This window comes from Salvelinus alpinus, chromosome 11 (genome assembly GCF_045679555.1).
Source record: "Salvelinus alpinus chromosome 11, SLU_Salpinus.1, whole genome shotgun sequence".
In the NCBI taxonomy this organism is placed as follows: domain Eukaryota; kingdom Metazoa; phylum Chordata; class Actinopteri; order Salmoniformes; family Salmonidae; genus Salvelinus; species Salvelinus alpinus.
Window position 1 is genome coordinate 55,802,079 of NC_092096.1, and position 27,420 is coordinate 55,829,498.

General features: G+C 43.6%; 2 protein-coding genes across 3 annotated transcripts in view; both read left to right on the forward strand.

Moving 5' to 3' along the window:
- The window catches only part of LOC139534506 (fibroblast growth factor 11-like), a 118,195-nt gene extending 107,929 nt beyond the window's left edge, over positions 1 to 10,266 (forward strand). For both annotated transcript variants that reach the window (XM_071333690.1, XM_071333689.1), the window contains 2 exons: positions 993 to 1,191; positions 1,365 to 10,266. In XM_071333690.1, the coding sequence (XP_071189791.1) occupies positions 993 to 1,191; positions 1,365 to 1,507 (342 nt within the window). In that variant the 3' untranslated portion in view covers positions 1,508 to 10,266. The remainder of the gene's footprint in view (positions 1 to 992; positions 1,192 to 1,364) is intronic.
- A 4,797-nt stretch (positions 10,267 to 15,063) lies between these two features.
- Positions 15,064 to 27,420, forward strand: part of chrnb1 (cholinergic receptor, nicotinic, beta 1 (muscle)) — a 28,346-nt gene continuing 15,989 nt past the window's right edge. Inside the window, exons 1-7 of the mRNA XM_071333692.1 lie at positions 15,064 to 15,259; positions 17,993 to 18,126; positions 18,875 to 18,919; positions 19,605 to 19,714; positions 20,720 to 20,828; positions 24,512 to 24,656; positions 24,913 to 25,101. Coding sequence (XP_071189793.1) covers positions 15,199 to 15,259; positions 17,993 to 18,126; positions 18,875 to 18,919; positions 19,605 to 19,714; positions 20,720 to 20,828; positions 24,512 to 24,656; positions 24,913 to 25,101 — 793 coding nt within the window. The 5' untranslated portion in view covers positions 15,064 to 15,198. The remainder of the gene's footprint in view (positions 15,260 to 17,992; positions 18,127 to 18,874; positions 18,920 to 19,604; positions 19,715 to 20,719; positions 20,829 to 24,511; positions 24,657 to 24,912; positions 25,102 to 27,420) is intronic.

Here is a 27,420-nt window from a genome sequence, read left to right on the forward strand (position 1 = left end):
TTCAGGGCGTTTCTGTTCACCAGTCACATCAAGGCTCCAAATCAATCCTGCAAATGGGTTTGCTCCTCAACAAGGTTACCAAATGACGGTGGGATGGAGAGAGAGAGATAGATAGAGTAGAGAGACAGAGAGAAAGGAGAAAGGAGAGAGAGAGAGAGAGAGAGAGAGAGAGAGAGAGAGAGAGAGAGAGAGAGAGAGAGAGAGAGAGAGAGAGAGAGAGAGAGAGAGAGAGAGAGAGAGAGAGAGAGAGAGATAGACAGAGGAGAGAGACAGAGATTGTGGTGGTGATATGGGTGACTATAGATGGGACAGTTGAACTGGGTTGAACTGGGGAAGGACTTCTGTTGATTGCTGGTTGTTACTGGAAACAGAATGTCATCCGTGTGTTAAAATACGTTTTTTTTTCTTCCTTCTGTCAATTTTTTCCTTGTGTGTGTGTTTGAGAGCGAGCGTGTGTTTGTTATGACACAAGAGAGAGAAGACAGATAGCCTCCATGTGTGGGCGTGTGTATGTGTGTGTGGTTATGTGTTCATTTTCCTCACAGCAGACACAGATGCTCTCCTAACCCTGTCACAATGAAATGTGGTCTCCATTTCCCGCCATTCCCCAGCTGAGCCTTTGGAATTGGAAAATAATTATATAAATAATGGAATGAATAAAAAATGGTCAGCACTTCCAATCTGTTATTCTTCTCCACTGACCCGGAGTGTGTGTGTTTGTGTACACGCTTAGAAAAAAGGTGCTATCTAGAACCCTTTTGAGTTCAATGTAGAACCCTTTACACAGAGGGTTCTACATGGAACCCAAAACAGCACTACCTGGAACCAAAAAGGATTCTCTCTATAACCAAAAATGGTTCTCCTACGGGGACAACCGAAAAACCCTTTTGAGTTTTTTCAAAGAGTGTGTGTGTGTGTATGCACACATGCGCTTGTATTCACTATGTATTCACCTATGCTTTATCTGTGTGTGTCTGTCTTCTAATCCACAGGAACACTTCACCCCAGAGTGCAAGTTCAAAGAAAGTGTGTTTGAGAACTACTACGTGACGTACTCGTCCATCCTGTACCGGCAGACCCAGTCGGGCAGGGCCTGGTACATCGGCATCAACCGAGACGGACAGGTCATGAAGGGCAACAGGGTAAAGAAGACCAAGGGGGCCGCCCACTTCCTGCCCAAACTCATCGAAGGTGCAGTACAGTACAGTAGGAAGTTAATTATGGTCATTAGTTGTCTCTGTCATTTTGTCACGTTTGCTTTTCATGATGCACTCCGGTCTCATTTGAAAAAAGAGATTTGTTCTGTTCAATATTATTCTGTGTCCCTCTTTCCTTTTCTCACATCTCTTCCCTCCCCCCTACAGTGGCTATGTACAGGGAGCCGTCGCTACATGAAGTGGTGGTGGTCGCCGAGCTGAGTTCGCCCAGGAAAATGGCCAAGGCCTCCGATTCACCTGTGCTGCAGAACGGCAAAAAAGACCCGCCCTCAAAAACCAAAACCTCCTAGCGCACAGAGAACACAGGGGCGGTCATACGGGCATTGGGCACTGGCATGGGCACCTAAAGGAACTACAGGGATGATATATAGAAGCAATGGAGCTACTTGATGGTAGCATTAGAAGAACTCTATCTCCCATAATGCAATAGTGAAGGGGTGGGGAAATAAATACCAATGGAACCCTTCTTTAAAGACATGGTGTGTCCCCCACCCACCCACCGCAGCCCCCTCCCCTTCTCTTACCCAACACCGCCCCTGTATGAGTCTGAGATTTCAGAGCAATAAAACTTGAGGAATGAGGCTGGGTGCGTCGTAGCATGCACTGGTCACGTCACAACTATATACACATCCACTACGGGAAATTCCCGGAAAGAAGACCGACACCTATCATCAGCATCGTCTGTTTTTAATCTACTTCACAACGAACAATATCTTCCTGTTTTTATTACACAGGGTTGTCACGGTCAAATGTTTCCCCCCTGCCCCACTGAGCAGCAGGGGGGGGCCTATTGTTCTACATTCCCAAAGCTTCCATCCATACTAATGTAAGGTTGATCCAGGATGCGTCTGCACCCTATTTTCAATATAGTGCACTACTTTGTGTGGGCTGTGGTCAAAAGTTGTGCACTACAAAGGGAATAGCGTGCCATTTAGGATGCGGCCCAAAACATCCTTTTGTTCTTAGTTATCGGTTAGCAGGTCTTCTCTGTCCGTCAGCACCTTTGTGACCATAGCTACTGTATCTCCTCCATACTGATGTGGAGCTTTTTTCATTTTTTTTTTCTTTCCCTCGTTAACCTCAGTTTTCCACTCGGCAGCACAAGCAAAAACCTCCTTGTTCCTCTCTAGGGCTGTTTAACAGCAGCTTCCACTGATCAAAATCTCCCCAACTCTTGAAAGAGAGAGAGAAACCTCCCTGCTGCACTGAACTACACACACGATTGTGTTCACACACACACACACACACACACACACACACACACACACACACACACACACACACACACACACACACACACACACACACACACACACACACACACACACACACACACACACACACACACACACAGAGGCTGGGCAGCAGAGGGAGAGGGTGATTGTGTGCGGGTCAGGGGTTGAAGAATGATGACGATATAATCAGTGAGATGGTGTAGATGTTCTGGGAGTCTGTTTGTCCATGTAGGTTATTATTAAACTGACTGCTTTACCCTCTCTGTGCCCAGCCATGCGTTACACCATCCTATAACTACACTAGATCATTTCTCTAGCTCATGGCCCTAACATGCTGACCACACCGCCTGCGTCGCGTGCGCGAGCATTGCAAAAATAAATGTACACATACATGTTATTAAATCATTGCACCCACACTGCTCGCGAGCGTCTGCATAGCCAGGCGCTAAAATAGAACTTGGTTCTATTTGTGACGCTTGATGCGCTACAAGTCTCGCCTCTCCTATCTCCTATTGGTTTTTAGGAGCATATTCCCACGTGGGCGATTGAAAAATGAACTGAGATCCACACTAGTCCTGTTGGTAGTGGTAATGCACCTTAAAGTTAGTTGCCAACCGCCATATAAAGTCCAAAGAAAAAGGAGAGACTACTAGAAGCTAACTCGGTTTACCCTTTTATCTGTGGATTCATTGTCGGAGTAGAGGACCTTGTGCATTTCAGGTAAAATAACAACCCAATGTTTATATCCCAGGAAAATTAACTAGCAACAGCAAGCTAGCTAGCTAAATTGCATAAATGTTTCATGCTTTCGACCTGTCCCCAAATGAATATTTGTGGTTCAGAGTTCGTTTTGATATTTCAACCTGGGTGTCCTGATCGCGTCTGGTGTGGGTGGACAAGATCAACATGCACGCGAACGGTCTGGTCGGCATGTAAGCCAGGGAGATACAGCATACATGCCCACTGTGGGGTTTATTTCCTGGTTGGGTATGTGATATTGCAGGACAGTTGTGGTTCTTCTCTGAGGGCTACAACCTCCTAGCCTGGGTGCCAGTCAGTTTCCACTGTCAAAATCCTTATGGGATTGTCATAGCAAACAGACTGGCACCCGGGCTAACGACCTCCTAGTTCCACGTTGATTTCTTCTTGTTAATCTATACTTTATATGTAATAAGCAACTAGTATGCACTGAACCTCTCCAACACTGGGTCAAGTGTGTTAGTTATTATGCAAAGGAAACAAGCCTTCTTTAAACGCACATCTCGCCATCATGTCTCATAGGGTGCGTCCAAAATGGCACCCTATCCCTATATAGTGCACTACTTTTGACCAGAGCCCTGGTCAAAAGTAGCGCACTACAGGGGAAAGGGTTCCATGTCCGATGCAACCATAGACTATTATCAACCTGTAACTTGTGCTGTCAATGTCACATCCCATGCTGCACGACAACGATGTTGCTAAGGGTAAAGACCGGATTCTAAAGGCACAGGCATAATAAAAAGAGGACGATGGTTTAGTAATAAGGATGAGAATGTATAGCTAGAAGAAGCTACATGTGCTTCCTCCTCCATTTAAAAAAAGAAGAAGATTAGCCACGAACAATCTTTCTGCCAGTCACTGACGTAAGTCTATAATTCTATGATGAGTGTTTTTTTGTTCACGTTGACGTGTTAACTGGAGGGATTTGAGCTCTGTATGCATCCCATCCCAAATGGCACCCTAGAGCCCTATGAGGACTGGTCAAAAGTAGTGCACCATGTAAGGAACAGGGTACCATTTGGGAAGTATCCAGAGCTAGGGCAGAGTGGTAGATAGGGGGGGTCCTTATTTTAGACTGAGCATGCTTGTTTTGTCGAGCCAAAGGAGAGAAAGGAAGGAACGAAGGTTCAGAGAGAATTATGGGAATTATGATGGCTTCTCCCCGTGGCAGACCAGGTAATCCCAAATAAGGTGTTGACAACACACACACATGCACGCAAACAACCTGCTGTGAAGATTTGTAAGCTGTATACACTGCAGTGTTGCAACCCTATTGGCCCAATGTTGTACAGTCCACCTTCATAAGCAGCAGAAGATAGAGGCCTACAGGGTGTCTGTCTGTCTACGACTGTGGCTAACACTTCCTCATTGGTTCAGATGAATCACTTTAATTAAGCATTTAAATAGCTTCAGTTTGATGTGTTTTGCCAGCCCCTACCGGGTGCTGAGACAACAGGCTCACGTTTACACAGACACATACAAAACACACCTGACCCACTGATTCCACAAGCTAATTCCAAGCACGTCCTACTGAAGAAAGGTTTTGAGAACATGAGTCTCCGGGAAGATTCCCAACTAAATGGTGTGAGACTGTCGGGTGAGGGGGAGGCGGAGATGGGGGGAGGGAAAGGAGAGGAGAGAAAAGGAGGAGATGGGTGTAGAGGGAAGGAGAGGCGATGAGAGAAGAGAAGAGGTGAGCAGAGCAGCGAGAATAAGAGGATACATTAAGCGAGGGCTTCTACTGGTTTATCAAACCAGTCAATGTTGAATGTCAGTGAATCCATAAATGGGATATTTGGGAAATAGCTATGAATCCTGTGATTTTACTGTTTTCTTTAAGGGCTGGGAAAATCTGTTGCGACATATTATTATTATTATACGCCTCCCGAATGTCTTTCCTTGACATAACTTTTCCATCACAACTCTCCAAACGCACCTTGATAAGCGTTAGTTACTATTAGCTATGAGATTAGAGTGTACCGTAAGTAAGTTAAGGGCTAACGCTGAGTAAGTTACCTGAGTAGCAGCAGATGATGTACGAAGACAACGTAGTCGTGATAGTACAACACTGATACCCACTAGTCCCTTAGCAATGCAATAGAGTACTGTCCTCTTCAGCTGGTTGAGATCACGGTACATTAGAGGTAATGAATGTGAGTGTGTTTACGTGTGTGTATGTCATTGTTATTACACATCACATCTGATTGGGGTGTGTTCATAAGGGTATGTTTGTGTCACTGTAGGGATAGGTGCAACTTTACACCACATTCAATTTGTTCTAACATCTCAAAAAAAACGTTGTGTGTGTGTGTGTGTGTATACATGCACGTACAGTATATCTATGAACGTACAAGGTGTGAGCACCTGTATGTACATGTACGTAGCCACAGGGTGCTGCTATGCTAGCGTATGTAAGGTAGGTATGGTTGCAGTTTATAACATATCGATGCAGGGGTATAATGGATTGTGTATGGCTCTAATCTGACGTAGTTGACAAGTCGGATTCCTCCTCTTCTCGTGTTAATCTGACATCAAAACCAGCAGGGTAGATGCTTCCATCTTAAAATGTACACGCATGCCCACGCACACAGACACACAACAAAACAAATCAAGTTTGACTCTATTCAAAGTTGATTTATTTACATCTGCATCTAAGTTGCAATAATGAAGATAGGATAGCATCCAATAGCATATTGTAAATGGTACTGTACAGTAGAGGATTATGTTGTTATTCAGATGGACTGCTGTTTTATATAGTCCCGTAGATGTTGGGTTTGCAGTGTTTGACCTTCTTTCATTAGATGCAGAGAAGGGAGACTATACATATGTGTACAGAGTGGCAAGTGTGTGTGTGTGTGTGTGTGAGTTCATGGATTTCTGTGTGCGCATTCATAAGTGTGTGGTGTGCCGTGTTTTTGCCGTGTTCCTTGAACCGTTAAAGTGTTGAATACTTCGAAGAACAGACGCCCTCCTCGTCATCTCTTCATATCCTACGCCTTCCTTCGGCCAATCAGATAACACTTCAAGTCATTCAGCTTGAATTACTGTGTCTAAAGACGGCCATTCATCTCGTTTTTGTATTTTCTATTGTCCCCCCCCCCCTCGGAGGACAACGCAACTTTGTTACAAATACATTTTTGTTACAAATACATTTTTACATACATGGTACTTTTTTTAACATAATATAACATATACTGAGTGTACAAAACATTAAGAACACCTGCCTAATATTGAGTTGTAACCCCCCCCGCCCTCAGAACAGCCTGTATTCATCGGGGAATGTACTCTGCAAGGTGTCGAAAGCGTTCCACAGGGATGCTGGCACATGTTGACTCCAATGCTCCCCACAGTTGGGCCAAGTAGGCCGGATGTCCTTTGGGTGGTGGACCATTCTTGATACACATTTGGATTCATTGGATTAAAAAAAACAAACATTTGGATTCATAGTGCTCAGACATGTCCAGTAGACATGATATATATTATTTTCAGCCACAACTACTACAGATTATATTCACCCCCTCAGCTTCTCTCAGCCCATCCCACCCATCTCCATAGACCATCCTCTCTTGATTTCTTCGTGTCGTATATTTTTCTGTGATGTCTTACATAGATTCTGAACCTTTGTAATCCCATATTATCAACAGATTGTGATTTTAAAATGAACATTTTAGCTAAGAGTATTATTATGGTGTTGATCGATTGACTATGGCTTTCCAGAACGCCCAACAGTGGTATTTGTATGGTTCATTCTGGAACACTATTATGACTTTTTACCCACTCCTGAACCGGTGACCAGAATCAAGCTACATAGGGGCAATACCAGAATAAGTGATCTAATGATTCTGTGTCTTCGCAGCAAAATCTGCATAGCTGAAATGGGTGTTTGCCCTGTATACTGTACACAACATTCTGTTTGTGGCAGGAATTTACTAGCATTTTAATTGAAAAACATATTTTTAAATCAAGCGTCGTTTTGTGTATCAGTTCATAAACCACGTGCCATGGAATCGGCACATCGGAAATCTCTTCCAAACTATTTTGCAACCTGTATGGTGCCGCCATTCATCTTTTGCCTAAATACCTTATCTGTCCATCCCATGTTTTACCTGACCACATACAGTACCAGTCAAAAGTTTAGTGTCCAAAGCTGTCCTCAAGGCAAAGGGTGGCTACTTTGAAGAATCTCAAATATAAAATAAATGTTGATTTGTTTAACACTTTTTGGGTTACTACATGATTCCATGTGTTATTTCATAGTTTTAATGTCTTCACTCGTATTCTACAACGTAGAAAATAGTACAAATAAAGAAAAACCCTTGAATGAGTAGGCTGTCCAACCTTTTGACTGGTACTGTACATTGATCAGAAAGATAGAGCTGGATTTACAGCTGCTAAACTCCCCATAAATTGCTCCAGGATTTCACATGCAAAACAGCCTCCCTTTAGAACGCGTATGACATTATATTAACACATTCATTCTGACCGTGTAAGTGGGAGAGAGCTTGTGGATGCTTGTGCATGCTTAAGTATGTGTGTGTAAGGCCGTTCGAATATGTGTGTGTGTTGTGACAGATATGGTTATTAAACAAGGTTAAGAGTTAGAGGTTCTGTGCAGGAGTACACTTCACGCGCTCCGTTTGCCCTTGGTTCCCAGGGGGCCTTCTCTCCCTCCCCTCCGTCTCTCCCGCCTTCTCACCCTCCATTTCTCCCCAGTCAGAGAAAGAGAGAACTGCAGTTTAGGTCTTCTGGAGGACTCGGGGGAGAGGGATGGAAAGAGAAAGACAGAGAGAGAGGGAGAGAGGCTTCCTCTATTGATCCGTCTCCCGAACACAACTTCCCTTCAACCTGAAGGCAGAGGCTGTGCGTGTGCGCATGTGCGCGCGCATCTTCTCTGCATCCCATCTGTCTGTCTGTGTCCATCTCTGTGTACGGCCTGTCTACAGTACATGTATTTTAAGTGTGGAAATGTGTCTGTTCACTCCGTGTGCGCTCCTGACAGCATAAGAGTGAGTGAACGAGGAGAGGAATACGTCGAGAAGCCAAATCAATGAGCGCTAGTCCTCGGGCGGAAAGCAGTGAACTTCATTAAAACATGCAACACAGAGGATATATCTAGGACAGTGTTTAACGACTTAGCAAATATAAAGCTAAAATGTGTTGTTTGTCAGATCTTTTTATTTTTTGAATGTTTTGTTTGTGAGTGAGTGGGGTTGCCGTCACACGTCTGTGTGTGTTCCTTTGGGGTGTAGTCCTTCTCCCCACATCTGCAATGCAGTAGAAAATAGACAAAAAAAAGAGAGAGACGAACCAACAGCCCCGTTCTCAGAGGTATAACCCCGACCCAACCCAGCCCTGAGTTCAATGCTAAAATACCACTGGCCCGTAGCTATGTCCAATCCCCCATCCTGTTAGACCTTGGAGTAACGCTGCATTTTAAAAGGTATAGTGCTCTCCTGAAGCACATCTGCAATGCACACACAGCACTTCTGCATGGAGTCGGGCTGGGCTGGCGCAGATGTAAATTGCAGAGGTCACCTTTAAAATAAGAGCTAAGCTGGGGAGCTGCCCAGAGGTACTGTATACCAGACCTGGGTTCAAATACTATTTGAAATCATTTCAAATACTTTATCATGACTTGATTGAGCTTGCCCGGCATAATGGAACCAATAGAATACTGGCATGAGTGCAAACCCCTCCCATTGGCCCCTTCATGAAGACTAGGGCAAACAAACATTCAAACTGTTTGAAAGATTTAGAATAGTATTTGAGCCCAGGCCTACTATGGTACGACGGTACACAGTGGCATCGCATAGTGATTGTACGTTGACTGTGCTAAAGGGAAGATGTACTACTGTTTTAAAAAGTGGGATCTTGTTGGTGAAGACAGCGATTGATTGATTGTCATCGGTGGGGGTGTTGCTGTTGGGGATATTGTGACTGTTGTAAAAAATGTTATTTTGGGGGATTCTGTCGATGGGATTTGAGTTTTGTAATGGATATGTCACAGTTGGTCTGTCCATATACTGTATGTCTTTATTCAACCTGTTTATTTTCTAATCAGACTCTGACGTGCGCCACCCACCCAACATCGAACATCAACCCGACAATGCAAACTAAAAGACAAACAGAAAAGTAAAATATTAGTGAGTGACAGAGTGCAAAGGAGGAAGGATATTCACCTTTTGGCTACAATCAAACTGGATGACCTCTGACCTATGAACCTTGAGAGGAATCTAACTAGCTCCCCAGCAGCATGTACACTGCTCGCTCACCGTCTCTCACACACACACACACACACACACACACACACACACACACACACACACACACACACACACACACACACACACACACACACACACACACACACACACACACACACACACACACACACACACACACTGTATAACCCACTTGTGTGATTTTGCGATCAATCAAAGTGGTCTGCTTTGTACATTGGAGCCCCTAGAGTTTTGTATTGCATGGATGCTCCAAGTTATTGTGATGATGATAATAATGAAGTCTTCCAAAAAAAAGGATTTTAAGAAAATCTCCATATAACTTTTTTTCTCGTCTTCCAATGCAAAAACAGTGCATCAGTCTTCCAGCTAACTAAAAAGCCACAATGACACTATTTTTGTAACAAAACAATGAGACTATAATAAACATGGACGACAGGAAAAAAGAAGGGAATGGGAGGTGGGACAATGAAGTTCTATCTATCCAAGGTTGATTTGAGCACTATAGCCTATGGCAGCAGAGAGAGTCACAGACAGACCGTACTACAAGCATGCATGCGCCCAACATTTACTGGACACATCAAAAAAGAAAGTCAAGGAGTCCTCTATTTACTCTCCCCTTCCCTTTCCCCATAAACACTCTTCCTCCTTGAACCCTTGTCTTCTCTGCATTTGCAATATGATCTGTATTCATTTCTATAATAACTTATACAACGTCAAGGGAGGCATATTATTGGATATAATTGAATAAAAACGAATATATTTGTATGATTGTAAAAAAAAAAAGAACTGGTCTCCTGGATTTGCTTGTTTAAATTGTGTACTGTGCTTTCTTTCATACTTATTACAACTACTTAATTAAGATATCATTGATGACTACTTAATTAAGATATCATTGATGACTACTTAATTAAGATATCATTGATGACTACTTAATTAAGATATCATTGCTGAGCATATCTGATAGGATCAATAATCTGATTCCCATATCTCCTCGCAATCAGATGCAACCGATTCACATGCCACTTGATATTCTTCATGAGATAAGAAAGATGGGTGTGAAAAGATGGTACAAATTAATCCCTTTCTTTGAGTTAGTACCAAAAAGGAAGCTTTATAAACTGACTTTTGACTAGCGTGGGTGTTGAGTTGACACCAGTTGCCAGTTGTTAATAGTTAGCTTCTATGGTAATTAAATTGGCGGGGCTCCAGATGCTACTGAGGGTGTATCATAAAATACCGGGACTTCACGACGGGTGCTCGTGAAGTGTGGATTGGTGGCGGCATATGTTGTGGGCACCTTCGGGGCTTTGTCTCTGCATTATGCCGGGCCCGGTGCGACCGCAGCCGGCCAAAATTGACCCAGCACAGCGGGCTTTATTTCAAAGAGAAGCAGGACCCGTCAATATTTTCAGATGTGCCAATGACTCTCTGTGATGACAGCCCATCCATCTACTTATGCAATTGCATCTTTATCCTGACAGTGACAGGCAGCTAATGCGCGTCGCCTAACTGCAGGCTATTTGAGTCACCCATTCTCTGCCTTTCACCTCAGAAGTCCTCTGTTGATTTCGACTGTAAACACCAGTGTTACACTAGTGTATACACCCTTATGTTATATTAGTGAAATTGTGTTTCCATAGCTAGTGCTGACAGTAAACACTTGTGAAGAGCAGGATCAACAACCTCTGCATAATCAAAAAAAACGACTGCTTGTGAGATGTACATTTCACAGTTAGTGATTGTAAATGCCAGCTGAAAAGTACCAGTGGTTTGGCTTTGGCCCAAGTCAGAGCAGGTCCACCGGAGCCATGGCCCAGAGAGACACAGGTGCGTGCCTGAGTAGATGGAAAAAGACAAGTCTGAGCCTTTTGGGGAAAACACTGGCGTAAATCCTGTATGGAAATGCGCCATTAAGTATGCAAGGGCTTCAACAGCATAATTAATCTCACCATTAAAAGCTCTGTATCATATTTTAGTTTAATAGCAGAGATAAGCGTGAGTAATTCGTATGAATAACTTTCACTAATGACCTAAAGGTAGATTGCATTAATAACTAGGGCTATGAGGACTCTACTCTTCTGGCCAAAACACTTCAGAAACCACATAGGCTAATTATGCTGGCAGTGGTTCAAATACATCTTCAAATGATATTCCCCCATAAAATAAAAACCCAAACTCTCCTCCCTTGTTATTTCTTTAATATTTTAATTGTAGGATTTTATGCATTCCCAACCTTGTAGCCTCGAACATAACCTTCCTCTTTATTTCAAACAGGTAAGGGATCAAATTGATTAGTTAGTTTGAATGTATCCCTTAATCAATTGAAAAAGTTTTGATATACCCTAATCTAGCACAGTCATGCCCTGAATATGGATGTGTAGGCTAAAGAAGTTTATCATTATACAGTACCAGTCAAAAGTTTGGAAACACCTACTCATTCAAGGGTATTTCTTTATTTTTACTATTTTCTACATTGTAAAATAATAGTGAAGACATCAAAACTATGAAATAACACATATGGAATCATGTAGTAAGCAAAAAAAGTGTTAAACAAATCAAAATATATTTTCTATTTGAGATTCTTCAAAGTAGCCACCCTTTGCTTTGATGACAGCTTTGCACACTGTTGGAATTCTCTCAACCAGCTTTATAAGGTTGTTACTGGAATGCATTTCAATTAACAGATTGTTATGGGATTTTTTTGAATAATGACTAAATTATGTATACATTTAACGTAGAAATATAACTAACAGAATTATATCCTGTCTGATGAAGAATGTTTGTCCATAAGAAAGAGGGACTGTTGGAACTGTGGCAGACAACTTGTGACCACTGTGAAACTGATAACAGGGATGGAAGTCTACCCACCCAGGGAGGGGAGAGACCTTGGGCTTGTAGTAGATTGTATAACAGGTGGCGGACAATGTATGAGAAGAAGACGTGTGAACTATGTTGCCATTGTATCTGAGAGGAGGAGGGACGTTTATGATAAAATGTGAGGTATATAGGCCAATGTACAGGAAATGATAAGCAGAGCTCTCTAAATAAACATTCCTGACAATTGTAGCCGGGCCTCCGCCTGATTCATTCCAACCAGTTTCCTACAAATTCTGGGTATCAGGCCGAGTAATCAATTCAATTGGGTTTATGAACACTGAGAACATAATTCTCGTGACACAGATGTGCCTTGTTAGACGTTCATTTGTGGAATTACTTTCCTTCTTAATTTATTTGAGCCAATCAGTTGTGTTGTGACAAGGTAGGGGTGGTATACAAAAGATAAAGGTATTTGGTAAAAGACCAAGTCCATATTATGGCAAGAACAGCTCAAATAAGCAAAGAGAAACAACAGTCCATCATTACATTAACTTCTCTGCGCTACGGATCCCTTTTACGGGATCAATTTCCTAAACAACCGCTAGAATTACAGGGCGCCAAATGCAAAAATATTACAAAAAATATTTATAATCATGCAATCACAAGTGAAATATACCACAACACAGCTTAGCTTGTTGTTAATCCACCTATCGTGTCAGATTTTGAAAATATATTTTACAGCGAAAGAAATCCAAGCTTTTGTGAGTGTAGCTTTCAATGCTACAACAGCTAGCCCCAAATTAGCATGGTCACGAAAGTCAGAAAAGCAATAAAATTAATCGCTTACCTTAGATAATCTTCGGATGTTTGCACTCACGAGACTCCCAGTTACACAATAAATGTTATTTTTGTTCGATAAATATTACTTTTATAACAAAAAAAACTCTATTTGGGTTGCGCATTATGTTGAGAAAACCAAAGCCGTGTTCCGTTCGACAAATTACAAAAAGTATCCGTAATGGTCGTAGAAACATGTCAAATGTTTTTTTATAATCAATCCTCAGGTTGTTTTTAACAAACATAATCGATAATATTTCAACCGGACCATAACCTATTCTTTAAGAGACAAACGGAAAATGGAGAGCTCCTCTCTCGCGCGCAGGAACTATTCGGAGGACACCTGACTAGTTTTGAAAAATCTCGTTCATTTTTCAAAATAAAAGCCTGAAACTATGTCTAAAGACTGGTCACAGCCTGAGGAAGCCAATGGAAAAAGGAATCTGGTTGATACCCCTTTAAATGGAAGAAAGACGGTCCAGGAAACACAGTTTTTATTTTTTAAATATCACCTCCGGGTTAGATTTTCTCAGGTTTTTGTCTGCAGAAAAGGTTTTGTTATACTCACAGACAATATTTTGACAGTTTTGGAAACTTTAGAGTGTTTTCTATCCTAATCTGTAAATTATATGCATATTCTGCGATCTGGGCCAGAGAAAATGTCCGTTTACCTTGGGAACGATATTTTAAGAAAATAAAAAAATTCTGACCCCTAGCGTCAAGAGGTTTTAATTAAGACATGAAGGTCAGTCAATTCAGAAAATTTCAAGAACTTTGAAAGTTCCTTCAAGTGCAGTCGCAAAAACCATCAAGCGCTATGATGAAACTGGCTCTCATGAGGACCAACACAGGAAAGGAAGACCCAGAGTTACCTCTGCTGCAGAGGATAAGTTCATTAGAGTTACCAGACTCAGAGATTGTAGCCCAAATAAATGCTTCACAGAGGTCAAGTAACAGACACATCTCAACATCAACTGTTCAGAGGAGACTGTGTGAATCAGGCCTTCATTGTTGAATTGCTGCAAAGAAACCAATAACAAAGGACACCAATGAGAAGAAGAGACTTGCTTGGGCCAAGAAACACGAGCAATAGACATTTGACCGGTGGAAATCTGTCCTTTGGTCAGATGAGTCCAAATGTGAGATTTCTGGTTCCAACCGCTGTGTCTTTATGAGACGCAGAGTAGGTGAACGGATGATCTCTACATGGGTGGTTCCCACTGTGAAGTATGGAGGAGGAGGTGTGATGGTGCTTTGCTGGTGACACCGTCAGTGATTTATTTACAATTCAAGGCACACTTAACCAGCATGGTTAGCACAGCATTCTGCAGCGATAAGCCATCCCATCTGGTTTAGTTGGACTGTCATTTGTTTTTCAACAGGACAATGACCCAACACACCTCCAGGCTGTGTAAGGGCTATTTCGCCAAGGAAGAGAGTGATGGATTGCTGCATCAGATGACCTCACCTCCACAATCACCCGACCTCAACCCAATTGAGATGGTTTGGGATGAGTTGGACCGCAGAGTGAAGGAAAAACAGCCAACAAATGCTCAGCATATGTGGGAACTCCTTCAAGACTGTTGGAAAAGCATTCCAGGTGAACCTGGTTGACAGAATGCCAAGAGTATGCAAAGCTGTCATCAAAGCAAAGGGTGGCTACTTTGGAGAATCTCATTTAACACTTTTTTGGTTACCACATGATTCCATATGTGTTATTTCATAGTTTTGATGTCTTCACTATTATACTACAATGTAGAACATAGTAAAAATAAAGAAAAACCCTTGAATGAGTAGGTGTGTCCAAACGTTTGACTGGTACTTTATGAGAATCTGAATCAAATCCGCCCCGTCTCCAATGCAAGTCGTCTGCGGTCTCTCCCGGTGGACACAGTGCCCCCGCTCACGTGGAGGTAATTTGAGCAGACAGCAGTTAACTCGATCTGCCTGCCTGACTGACAGACAGCAACACTCTGGATTTACACGGAGACCGAGGAACTACACCGCACAAACAGCATAATAACTGATATTTGTCGTGTAAAAGAGTATAAATACTCACTGTTTTGAAGGCCTGTCGGTTTGTGGGTCGCCATGAGGGCCCTGGACTTGCTCCTGCTGTTATGTTGCTTGTGTGGCCTGTACGCGGTGGGAGGTAAGTGGGACTTCAGAAACAGAGTTGTGGAGACATGGTAACTCACGGTCGATGTAGTTTGAAAATACCTACTTATTTCAATTGTTGTCAAGTGTTGATGGGCCGGCTATTTTATGCGCGTTCCCCTAAAACATGCAGTTTTGCGCAACTCAAGCAGTGAGTGAACCATAAAATCAGTCTGACGTGATGACATCATACAGATATGATTTAAATTACAAGATTATTACAAGATATATCAATAGGAGAATTACTTGGAGCAAAAAATACCAACTGCATTATTTAGGCCTCGGCTACTTACTGCATATGAGTCACAACCTATTTCCAATGTGAATTTAGGGGAGTCCTGTCTTCAGAAACTCCCCAGGAGAAACCACCCCAGATCATATCAGTATGATTGAGTTTTATAATTAGGAGAGGTCCATAATGGTGTTTTTTAAATTATTTTTAAATTAATTTCTACAATTGTTTTTTTTTTTTACCACCCAGCTGTCTGTAGTTCGTTTGAGGGGAGGTGTGTGTGTGGCATCTGGCATCTATACAGAAGGACTCATTACTGCCTCTACTCTCAGCTATCTATCTATCCTATCTATCATTTCTGTACAGTTAAAAGGCCACTGAATAACAAGTGACAGTAGACTTTGTCGTGAGCTCACATAAAATCTGGTGTATACTTTTATTCCAAATAAGTTCTACTCACACATCCTACCTGATTTCGAGGCCTACATGGTGTAGCCTAAACGGGAGGTGTTAAACGTTTAACAACTGTCTGAGTCCCTCCCGGCTCCCCATCTGTCTGTCCCTTCCTGTGCTTGGCTAATGGAGGTGCCTGGTTGTGTGATGGCTGTAATTTGTCCCTGTCAGAGGCGGTCCTGCTGGGCAACTGGTTCGTAGGGCCACATGATGAATGCTGCTGCCTCCAAAGCTGGCCATTATAAATGCTGTGAAACCTTCAGAGGAAGAGGGGAAAACAGTAGTTATGCATGGAAGTGCTACCCTGCGTCAATATTGGACAGTTTGGCAGGGCTAAGGGTTGGACGCTTACAGGGCCACCGGGCTGGTTATACAGGGGCTTGCACTCTCACCAGACCTGGGTTCAATTCAGATTTGAAATCTTTTCAAATACTTCAGCTGCGCTTGATTGAGCTTGGCTGTTGCAATGGCAAGGATTTCAAATATTATTTATGTCTCTCTTTTTTGGTAGACAAATGTGTAAGAATATTTCAGAGTAGTGAGGTGCAGGAGGTTAAGGATGCACCGTTCCACAACATGCTCTATGCCAGGAGTGGCTGGTCCTGACAAGCCACCAAAGTATAGGCTTATATTCCAGCACAATCAATTAACCAATCCAGATACAATATAAGACGGAAGTTTACATACACCTTAGCCCAATACATTTAAACTCAGTTTTTCACAATTCCTGACATTGAATCAGAGTAAAAATTCCCTGTCTTAGGTCAGTTAGGATCACCACTTCATTTTAAGAATGTGAAATGTCAGAATAATAGTAGAGCGAATGATACATTTCAGCTTTTATTTCTTTCATCACATTCCCAGTAGGTCAGAAGTTTACATACACGCAATTAGTATTTGGAAGCATTGCCTTTAAATTGTTTAACTTGGGTCAAACGTTTCGGGTAGCCTTCCACAAGCTTCCCACAATTAGTTGGGTGAATTTTGGCCCATTCTTCCTGACAGAGCTGGTGTAACGGAGTCAGGTTTGTAGGCCTTTTCTATACGATTGAGGTCAGGGCTTTGTGATGGCCGCTCCAATACCTTGACTTTGTTGTCCTTAAGCCATTTTGCCACAACTTTGGAAGTATGTTTGGGGTCATTGTCCATTTGGAAGACCAATTTGTTGATTATGGCTAAACAGTTCTATTTTTGTTTCAGACCAGAGGACATTTCTCCAAAAAGTACGATCTTTGTCCCCATGTGCAGTTGTAGTCTGGCTTTATGGCGGTTTTGGAGCAGTGGCTTCTTCCTTGCTGAGAGGCCTTTCAGGTTATGTCAATATTGGACTCGTTTTACTGTGGATATAGATACTTTTGTACCTGTTTCCTCCAGCATCTTCACAAGGTCCTTTGCTGTTGTTCTGGGATTGATTTGTACTTTTTGCACCAAAGTACTTTCATCTCTAGGAGACAGAATGCGTCTTCTTCCTGAGCGGTATGACGGCTGCGTGGTCCCATGGTGTTTATACTTGCGTACTATTGTTGTACAGATAAAAGTGGTACCTTCAGGCGTTTGGAAATTGCTCCCAAAGATGAACCAGACCTGTGGATGTCTACAATTTTTTCTCTGAGGTCTTGGCTGATTTCTTTTGATTTTCCCATGATGTCAAGCAAAGAGGCACTGAGTTTGAAGGTAGGCCTTGAAATACACCTCCAATTGACTCAAATGATGTCAATTAGCCTATCAGAAGTTTCTAAAGCCATGACATCATTTTCTGGAATTTTCCAAGCTGTTTAAAGGCACAGTCAACTTAGTGTATATAATCTTCTGACCCACTGGAATTGTGATACAGTGAATTAATCTGTCTGTAAACAATTGTTGGAAAAAATTTCCTAACCGACTTGCCAAAACTATAGTTTAACAAGAAATTTGTGGAGTGGTTGAAACACGAGTTTTAATGACTCCAACCTAAATGTATGTAAGCTTCCGTCTTCAACTGTATATTACATTATAGCATTTTATGTTATCCTATGGTCCCATCCTCCCTCCCTCCCCCTTCAGGTGCGTCGGAGGGGGAGAAGCAGCTGATTAAAGACCTGTTCAACAACTACAACCTGAAGGTTCGCCCTGCGGCCTCACCTGGCGCCAAGGTGGTGGTCCGGATTGGCATGATCCTCTCCTCCTTCGTCAGCCTGGTAAGGGGTGCCGCAACACACACACACACACACACACACACACACACACTCACACACTCACACACAAACACCTAACCACTACGTTACTGGCAACATTCCATCAACATACCAGTGAACATGACACATCCAAAGTGTTACAGGAAGTGAATGAGTAAATGATAGGGCTATGTAGAGATCAGGTGATAGATAGAGGGAGAGTTACATGGTTCACCCCCCCCCCCCTTCTTCTTTCCTCTCTCTGCTAGGTCAGGACAGCTGTCTAGCTAGACCCCTCCCTCTCCCCCTCTCATCTCCTTTCCTCTCTCTGCTAGGTCAGGACAGCTGTCTAGCTAGCTGACATTCTTCTGCAGGTTTTAAATAGCAGCGCCTGGCCGGTCAGTTCTCTGTGCTCAGTACAACTATATGCCCCTGGTCAGAGACAATCACTCCAACCCCATTCACTGCTGCTTTTCACCACAGATCTAAGATCAGATTACCCAACCGGCATTCTAATCATAATCATTAGGGGGATAAAAAAATATCTGACCTTGAATCAGTAGTTAGAGGTGACTTCTACGTACTGTACCACCAAACCCCAGCAACTCACCCCTTTTATCCCCACTGTACCCCTGTTTCCAAACATTACCCCTCTCTGGTTTCAGGTATAGAGAGAGAAGGAGGGCAGACATCCACACTGTTCCCAGCTGTCTTGTAGTGGAGGGCCTTCCCATAATGCACCACGACCTTACTGTGTGCTCTTTCTCCCTAGAACATGAAGGCAGAAGAGATGAGCACAATCGTTATCATGAACCTGGTAAGTGTGTGTACAAACTGTACTCTTTCTCTCTCTCTCTCTTTAATGTTACTATTCAGTCTACCTTGACCCAGGCTCCAATTCAATAACTTTATTTGCGTGTGAAACATTTCTCCGTGCATCATCAGAGCTTTATAAAGCTGAAATGTCAACACGCACAACACCGCAATACAAATCACGCACCCAGTAAGAACACTTGAAATAATAATACACAGTGTATGCAAAATGAAAAACTTATGCAAATGTTATTGATATTATTCATGGCCAAATGCACTGCAATATTGTGCTCCCTATAGTTAATGACACGAGCTGGAAAATGTGAAATAAATTGATCAAATGATGAGGTGGTTAGATTTCAAATCAGAAAGTTATCCCCTCCGTCTCTCTCCGTTTCTCCCGCTCACATGCACCTTTTTCCAACCTCTTTTTCTATCTCTTGTCTTTCTCGTGGTATTTCCGTCTGTTTTTAAATCATTGAAACTTAAACCCAACACCCAACGCACACATGGACAATTCCTCTGTCTGTCTGTCTGTCTGTCTGTCTGTCTGTCTGTCTGTCTGTGTCTGTCTGTCTGTCTGTCTGTCTGTCTGTCTGTCTGTCTGTCTGTCTGTCTGGTCCTGTCTGGTCCCTGTCCTCTGGTCCTGTCCTGTCCTGTCTGACACACACACATCGCTGTGATATCAGGAGTGGACAGACCACCGTCTCTCCTGGAAACCTAAAGACAATGACGGGATCGAGGTGATGAGACTTCCTGCTGGGAAGGTCTGGCTGCCTGACATCGTCCTCATCAACAAGTAAGAACCTGTTATTCCTCCTGTGTAGCTCAGTTGGTAGAGCATTGCACTAGCAACAACAGGGACATGGGTTTGATTCCTGCTGGGGCCACCCATACAAAAGTCACTTTGGATAAAAGCCTATTTTAAATGGTATATATTGTTACCCGGGTGTCCATTTCAATTCAGGAAGTATAATGACGTTCCAATTCCATAATGAATAACAAAATGTTAGTGGTCTCAGTCATTTAGATACTAAAAAGCTAAGGGTTGTGTCCAAAAAGCTTTTTTGAGAATATTGGCTATTTTGATGGCTTCTGCTCCTGGCCATTATCATTCAACACCATGTCTTTTAAGTTCACTGCAATAGTTTTGGCAGAACCTGGATGGGTCAGCCAGGACAGCGTACACACACACACACTTGCTCAGTCAGTGTGGAGGCTCCCATTAACTGTGCTGTAAATATCCCCTCTGCTCCATTCATTCATCACTGCTTTATAGGCAATTAGGCAGCGCGGCTCCCCAATAACAGAGCCAGTGGCACCGCACCGCTCAGACAACGCTCCAGCTGGGAACCCACTCACACAGAACCACACAGCACAGAGGAGTGGGGAGTGGAGCTGGATGCACATACAAGCAAGCACACACACACTCTCCAACACTTAGAAAAAAAGGTGCTATCTACGTAGAACCTAAAAACGTTCTTCGGCTGTCCCCATAGCAGAACCCTTTGAAGAGCCCTTTTTGGTTCCAGGTAGAACCTTTTCGGTACCAGGTAGAACTCCTTTGGGTTCCACGTAGAACCCTTTCCACAGAGGGTTCTACCTGGAACCAAAAAGGGTTCTGCTATGGGGACAGCTAAAGAACCCTTTTGGAACAGTTTTTTTAGCTCCACCTGTTTGTGTGTGTGCTTGTGAGCGTGCAAGTGTGTGTACTCGTCTCTGTGTGTGTGAGAGATGGTGATTTTTCTGTCTCTTTGTCTCATTCTCTGTCGCTCTCTCTGCACCCCCCCCTCTCTCTCTGCAGTAATGATGGTGTGTTTGATGTGGCCCTCCATGTCGCTGTCCAGGCCTATAGTAGTGGGAGGGTGACCTGGTCTCCCCCTGCCCTCTTCTGCAGTTCCTGTGGGGTCAAGGTGACACACACATGCACACACATGGATGTACACACACACCGATTGCAGGTGCGCATACATTCATACATGGATGCGAAGACACACACACACACACACACCAATGTTTCCTTAAAGATGTGTAGCAGGCCTCCCGAGTGGCGCAGTGGTCTAAGGCGCTGCAGTGCTAGCTGTGCCACTAGAGATCCTGGTTCGAGTCCAGGCCCATGGGGCGGCGCACAATTGGCCCAGCGTCGTCCGGGTTTGGCCGGCGTGGATGTCCGGCGTGGATGTCCTTGTCCCATCGCGCACTAGCGACTCCTGTGGCGGGCCGGGCGCAGTGCACGCTGACACAGTCGCCAGGTGTACAGTGTTTCCTCCTTTCTTCCTGGTGCGGCTGGCTTCCGGGTTTTTTATTTTATTTTATTTTACCTTTATTTAACTAGGCAAGTCAGTTAAGAACAAATTCTTATTTTCAATGACGGCCTAGGAACAGTGGGTTAACTGCCTGTTCAGGGGGTTAAGCGGACATTGTGTCAAGAAGCAGTGTGGCTTGGCTGGGTTGTGTTTCGGAGGACGCACGGCTCTCGACCTTCGCGCCCCCAGATGCAGCAATGGGACAAGACTGTAACTACCAAATTGGATATCATGAAGTTGGGGAGAAAAAGGGATAAAAATTGTGTAGCAGTGGGTGTGTCTCCCCCCATTATTATGTAGAAGGACTGAGAAACTAATTTCTGGTGACTTTTTAAAAAGGACATTTAAAATATGATTTTCACCTCCAGAAATTATTAATTGTTAAAATAATTTTAACATATTGGACCATGCATTTATCCTATGCAGGGTCCATATTATCAGGTACAGTGGGGAGAACAAGTATTTGATACACTGCCGATTTTGCAGGTTTTCCTACTTACAAAGCATGTAGATGTCTGTCATTTTTATCATAGGTACACTTCAACTGTGAGAGACGGAATCTAAAACAAAAATCCAGAAAATCACATTGTATGATTTTTAAGTAATTAATTAGCATTTTATTGCATGACATAAGTATTTGATACATCAGAAAAGCAGAACTTAATATTTAGTACAGAAACCTTTGTTTGCAATTACAGAGATCATACGTTTCCTGTAGTTCTTGACCAGGTTTGCACACACTGCAGCAGGGATTTTGGCCCACTCCTCCATACAGACCTTCTCCAGATCCTTCAGGTTTCGGGGCTGTCGCTGGGCAATACGGACTTTCAGCTCCCTCCAAAGATTTTCTATTGGGTTCAGGTCTGGAGACTGGCTAGGCCATTCCGGGACCTTGAGATGCTTCTTACGGAGCCACTCCTTAGTTGCCCTGGCTGTGTGTTGCGGGTCGTTGTCATGCTGGAAGACCCAGCCACGACCCATATTCAATGCTCTTACTGAGGGAAGGAGGTTGTTGGCCAAGATCTCGCGATACATGGCCCCATCCATCCTCCCCTCAATACGGTGCAGTCGTCCTGTCCCCTTTGCAGAAAAGCATCCCCAAAGAATGATGTTTCCACCTCCATGCTTCACGATTGGGATGGTGTTCTTGGGGCTGTACTCATCCTTCTTCTTCCTCCAAACACGGCAAGTGGAGTTTAGACCAAAAAGCTCTATTTTTGTCTCATCAGACCACATGACCTTCTCCCATTCCTCCTCTGGATCATCCAGATGGTCATTGGCAAACTTCAGACGGGCCTGGACATTCGCTGGCTTGAGCAGGGGGACCTTGCGTGCGCTGCAGTATTTTAATCCATGACGGCGTAATGTGTTACTAATGGTTTTCTTTGAGACTGTGGTCCCAGCTCTCTTCAGGTCATTGACCAGGTCCTGTCGTGTAGTTCTGGGCTGATCCCTCACCTTCCTCATGATCATTGATGCCCCACGAGGTGAGATCTTGCATGGAGCCCCAGACCGAGGGTGATTGACCGTCATCTTGAACTTCTTCCATTTTCTAATAATTGCGCCAAAAGTTGTTGCCTTCTCACCAAGCTGCTTGCCTATTGTCCTGTAGCCCATCCCAGCCTTGTGCAGGTCTACAATTTTATCCCTGATGTCCTTACACAGCTTTCTGGTCTTGGCCATTGTGGAGAGGTTGGAGTCTGTTTGATTGAGTGTGTGGACAGGTGTCTTTTATACAGGTAATGAGTTCAAACAGGTGCAGTTAATACAGGTAATGAGTGGAGAACAGGAGGGCTTCTTAAAGTAAAACTAACAGGTCTGTGAGAGCCGGAATTCTTACTGGTTGGTAGGTGATCAAATACTTATGTCATGCAATAAAATGCAAATTAATTACTTAAAAATCATACAATGTGATTTTCTGGATTTTTGTTTTAGATTCCGCCTCTCACAGTTGAAGTGTACCTATGATAAAAATGACAGACCTCTACATGCTTTGTAAGTAGGAAAACCTGCAAAATCGGCAGTGTATCAAATACTTGTTCTCCCCACTGTATAAGCATTATCACCTGTAGCCCAACTGATGCAGCATAGTGGCTATAAATGAATAGGCTGAAGCATGGGGTTGCCCATCTGCATTTACCCTATTGGGTTAATCATTAGCTCGATCCCAAATTTGATCCTTTAACTAGTTAGCATCCTATTGATTCATTTTATGTCCCAAACAATTTGCATAAGCACAGTGGATATAATATAGTCCTACCTGTTAGGGTAACTTGGGGTAACCACCACCTGGGTAAAACATGCCTGTACTTCTCACAGAAACCACTTGTCACCCCACCCCCCCCAACACTTTCCCTGCTTGCCACTAGTCTTGCCCAAAAACAAGCGTATTCTGAAAAATTATCTTGAGGTGGGGTGGCATTTTACCCCAAGTTACCCTACAATTGACCCGTGTTATACTATATTATACTCTTCCATATGCAATTGCATAGCAGTAGGGTGATTAACTATGCCGCTGTTTAAAATGGTGCAATTCGTGCATATTTAGGAGTTGAGAAATAAATAAAGTAGGAATGGAAAGCTGGGATCCTCTTTTTTTTTAACAAAGGCATTAAAACTGGAAGAATGTTTTGTGCATTGACTGCTTGTCAGAATGCATGTTTCCCTCCCGATGGCACTTGAATGCACCTGGAGAGGAATATTTCTGCTGCGTAGAGCAACCAACAACATGCCGACTAGGTAAATAGATCTATTCTGAGGTTGTCTGAATTTTCTATTCATTACTCGTTTTGTTTGCAGAGGGAAAGTAAATATGGACTGTTCTAGCATCTTCAAAGTGAGCCTCGGCAGAAACATTTTCTTCTTTCATGTTCCATATTTTGGGGTCGTGTCGGCAATGATTTTTGACGTGGCGCAGCGCCACAGCTAAGTGACTGCAGCGGAAACACTGACACACTGAATGCAGGTGCGCACACATTCACACATGTGCGCGGAGACACGCATGCATATAAACACACACGCTTGTTGTGGTTACTTTTACCCTCTCTGTGTGTCCTCTCTTTTTGTCATAACACGGTCATGGCTAGAAGGGATCCTTTTGTCAAATTAACCTCAAGTTCAATTTTTCTAACCTTAACCTAATTCTCATAACCTGCCACGTAAATGATCCTAACCTGCTGCATAAGTTATCCGAACCTGCTACGAAAAGTCACATCTGACGTTAATTTGACAAAGCTGGATCCCGTCGAGCCGTGACCCTAACATCCCCTCTTCCTGTTGCATGTGTCCAGGTGACATACTTCCCATTTGACTGGCAGAACTGCACCATGGTGTTCAAGTCTTACACCTACGACTCATCAGAGGTGGACCTGCAGTACGCTCTGGATGACCAGGGCAAAGAGATCAAAGAGATCCAATATGACGGAGGCTTCAGTGGTGAGGACACGAGAGGACGCACGCTCGCACAAACGTGCAACTACTCCAGCTGCACTTAGATGGAGTTGTCCTGCTGGCACAATGGAAACAATCAAATGTGTGTGTTGAAAGGACACAAATACTATTTGAACCCAGGGCTAGAGAAGAGATTAGAACAATGATGATTAGAATAATCTACTTTGCTGTGTATGTTCACTGAAAAAGACTTTGGTTTGGTTACGTTTTCATTATGTTACCAAACACCCATTGTCCCCAGAGAGTGGTGAATGGTACATCCGCCACCAGCCCAGCAGGAAGAATGAGATCCGTGAGGACCTGTATGAAGACATCACCTTCTACCTGATCATCGAGAGGAAGCCTCTCTACTATGTCTTCAACATCATCATCCCCTGTATCCTCCTCACCTGCATAGCCATCTTCAACTTCTACCTGCCGCCCGACGCTGGTGAGATAGCACAGATCTAGGATCAGTGTAATAATAATGGATTTATGTACCAGAGCGCTCACCACACATAGGCACAGATCTAAGATCAGTTTAGCCTCATCGACCCTAATCATAACCCTAACCTTGACGCTGGTGAGGCACAGATTCAGGATCAGTTTAGCCTCCTTTAATACTAACCTTAACTATTAGGAGTGTAATGCAAGACAGACATTAGGTGCAACTACTTCTAATATAGCAGAGAGAACAGTGTGTTATAAAATGAATGAAATTAATACATTTAAGGAGTATGTGGATGTCTATGTTGATATTGCCCTGTTCGTCATGATATGCATCCTAAAACAGGATTGCTGGTTCTTAATAGTAGGTTGAACAGATTCATGTATTTATATAGTGTTCATTTATAGAACCATATAGATCGGTAATACATGTTTTAAAAATAGCCTGCTGTTGTAGTATGGTCTAACTGAAGCTTAGTTGGTAGAGCATGGTGCTTGTAGTGCCAGGGTAGTGGGACCACCCATAAGTAAAATGTATGCAAGTGTAACAGTATAACTTTAGACCGTCCCCTCGCCCCGACGCGAACCAGGGACTTTCTGCACACATCAACAACAGTCACCCACGAAGCGTCGTTACCCATCGCTCCACAAAGGCCGCGGCCCTTGCAGAGCAAGGGGAACCACTACTTCAAGGTATCAGACCAAGTGACGTCACCGATTGAAAGGCTATTAGCGTGCACCACCGCTAACTAGCTAGCCATTTCACATCCGTTACACATGCATGACTGTAGGTTGCTTTGGATAAAAGCGTCTGCTAAATCAAGTTCAAGTTTATTTGTCACGTACGTCGAATACAACAGGTGTTACAGTGAAATGCTTACTTACAAGCCCTAACCAACAGTGGAATTTTAAATAAAAAATAGGTATTAGGTAAACAATAGATAAGTAAAGACATTTTAAAAAACGGTGAAAATAACAGTAACGAGGCTATATACAGGTGGTACCGGTACAGAGTCATTGTGCAGGGGCACCGGTTAGTCGGGCTAATTGAGATATGGACATGTAGGTATAGTTAAAGTGACTATGCATAGATGATAAACAGAGAGTAGCAGCAGTGTAAAACAGGGGTTGGGGGGGGGGGGGGCACAATGCAAATAGTCCGGGTAGCCATTTGATTAGAGAACAGTCTATGACTGGGGTAGCTGGGGTCTTTGACAATTTTTAGGGCCTTCCTCTGACACCGCCTGGTATAGAGGTCCTGGATGGCAGGGAGCTTGGCACCAGTGATATACTGGGACGTACGCACTACCCTCTGTAGTGCCTTGCGGTCGGAGGCTGAGCAGTTGCCGTACCAGGCAGTGATGCAACCAGTCAGAATGCGCTGGATTTTGCAGCTGTAAAACCTTTTTGAGGATCTGAGGACCCATGCCAAATCTTTTCAGTTTCCTGAGGGGGAATAGGTTTTGTTGTGCCCTCTTCACTGTCTTGGTGTGTTTGGACCATTCTAGTTTGTTTGGCGATGTGGACACCAAGGAACTTGAAGCTCTCAACCTGCTCCACTACAGCCCCGTCGATGAGAATGGGGGCGTGCTCAGCCTTCCTTTTTCTGGGGTCCACAGTCATCTCCTTTGTCTTGATCACGTTGAGGGAGAGGTTGTTATTCTGGCACCGCCTGGCCAGGCCTCTGACCTCCTCCCTAATAGGCTGTCCCGTCGTTGTCGGTGTTCAGGCCTACCACTGTTGTCGTCTGCAAAATTAGAGGCTCCAGTGTTGAGGATCAGCGTGGCAGATGTGTTGCTACCTACCCTCACCACCTGGGGCGGCCTTTCAAAGTCCAGGGAGGTGTTTAGTCCCAGGATCCTTAGCTTAGTGATGAGCTTTGAGGGCACTATGGTGTTGAACGCTGAGCTGTAGGCAATAAACAGCATTCTCATATAGGTGTTCCTTTTGTCCAGGTCGGAAAGGGCAGTGTGGAGTGCAATAGAGATTGCATCATCTGTGGATCTGTTTGAGCGGTATGCAAATTGGAATGGGTCTAGGGTTTCTGGGATAATGGTGTTGATGTGAGCCATTACCAGCCTTTCAAAGCACTTCATGGCTACGGACATGAGTGCTACGGGTCTGGCATACTTAAGCAATAAGCTACGAGGGGATGTGGTATATGGCCAATATACCACGGCTAAGGGCTTCTCTTGCGCGCAACGCGGAGTGCCTGGACACAGACCTTAGCCGTGGTACATTGGCCACATATCACAAACCCCGAGTTGCCTTATTGCTATTATAAACTGGTTACCAACATAATTAGAGCAGTAAAAATAAATGT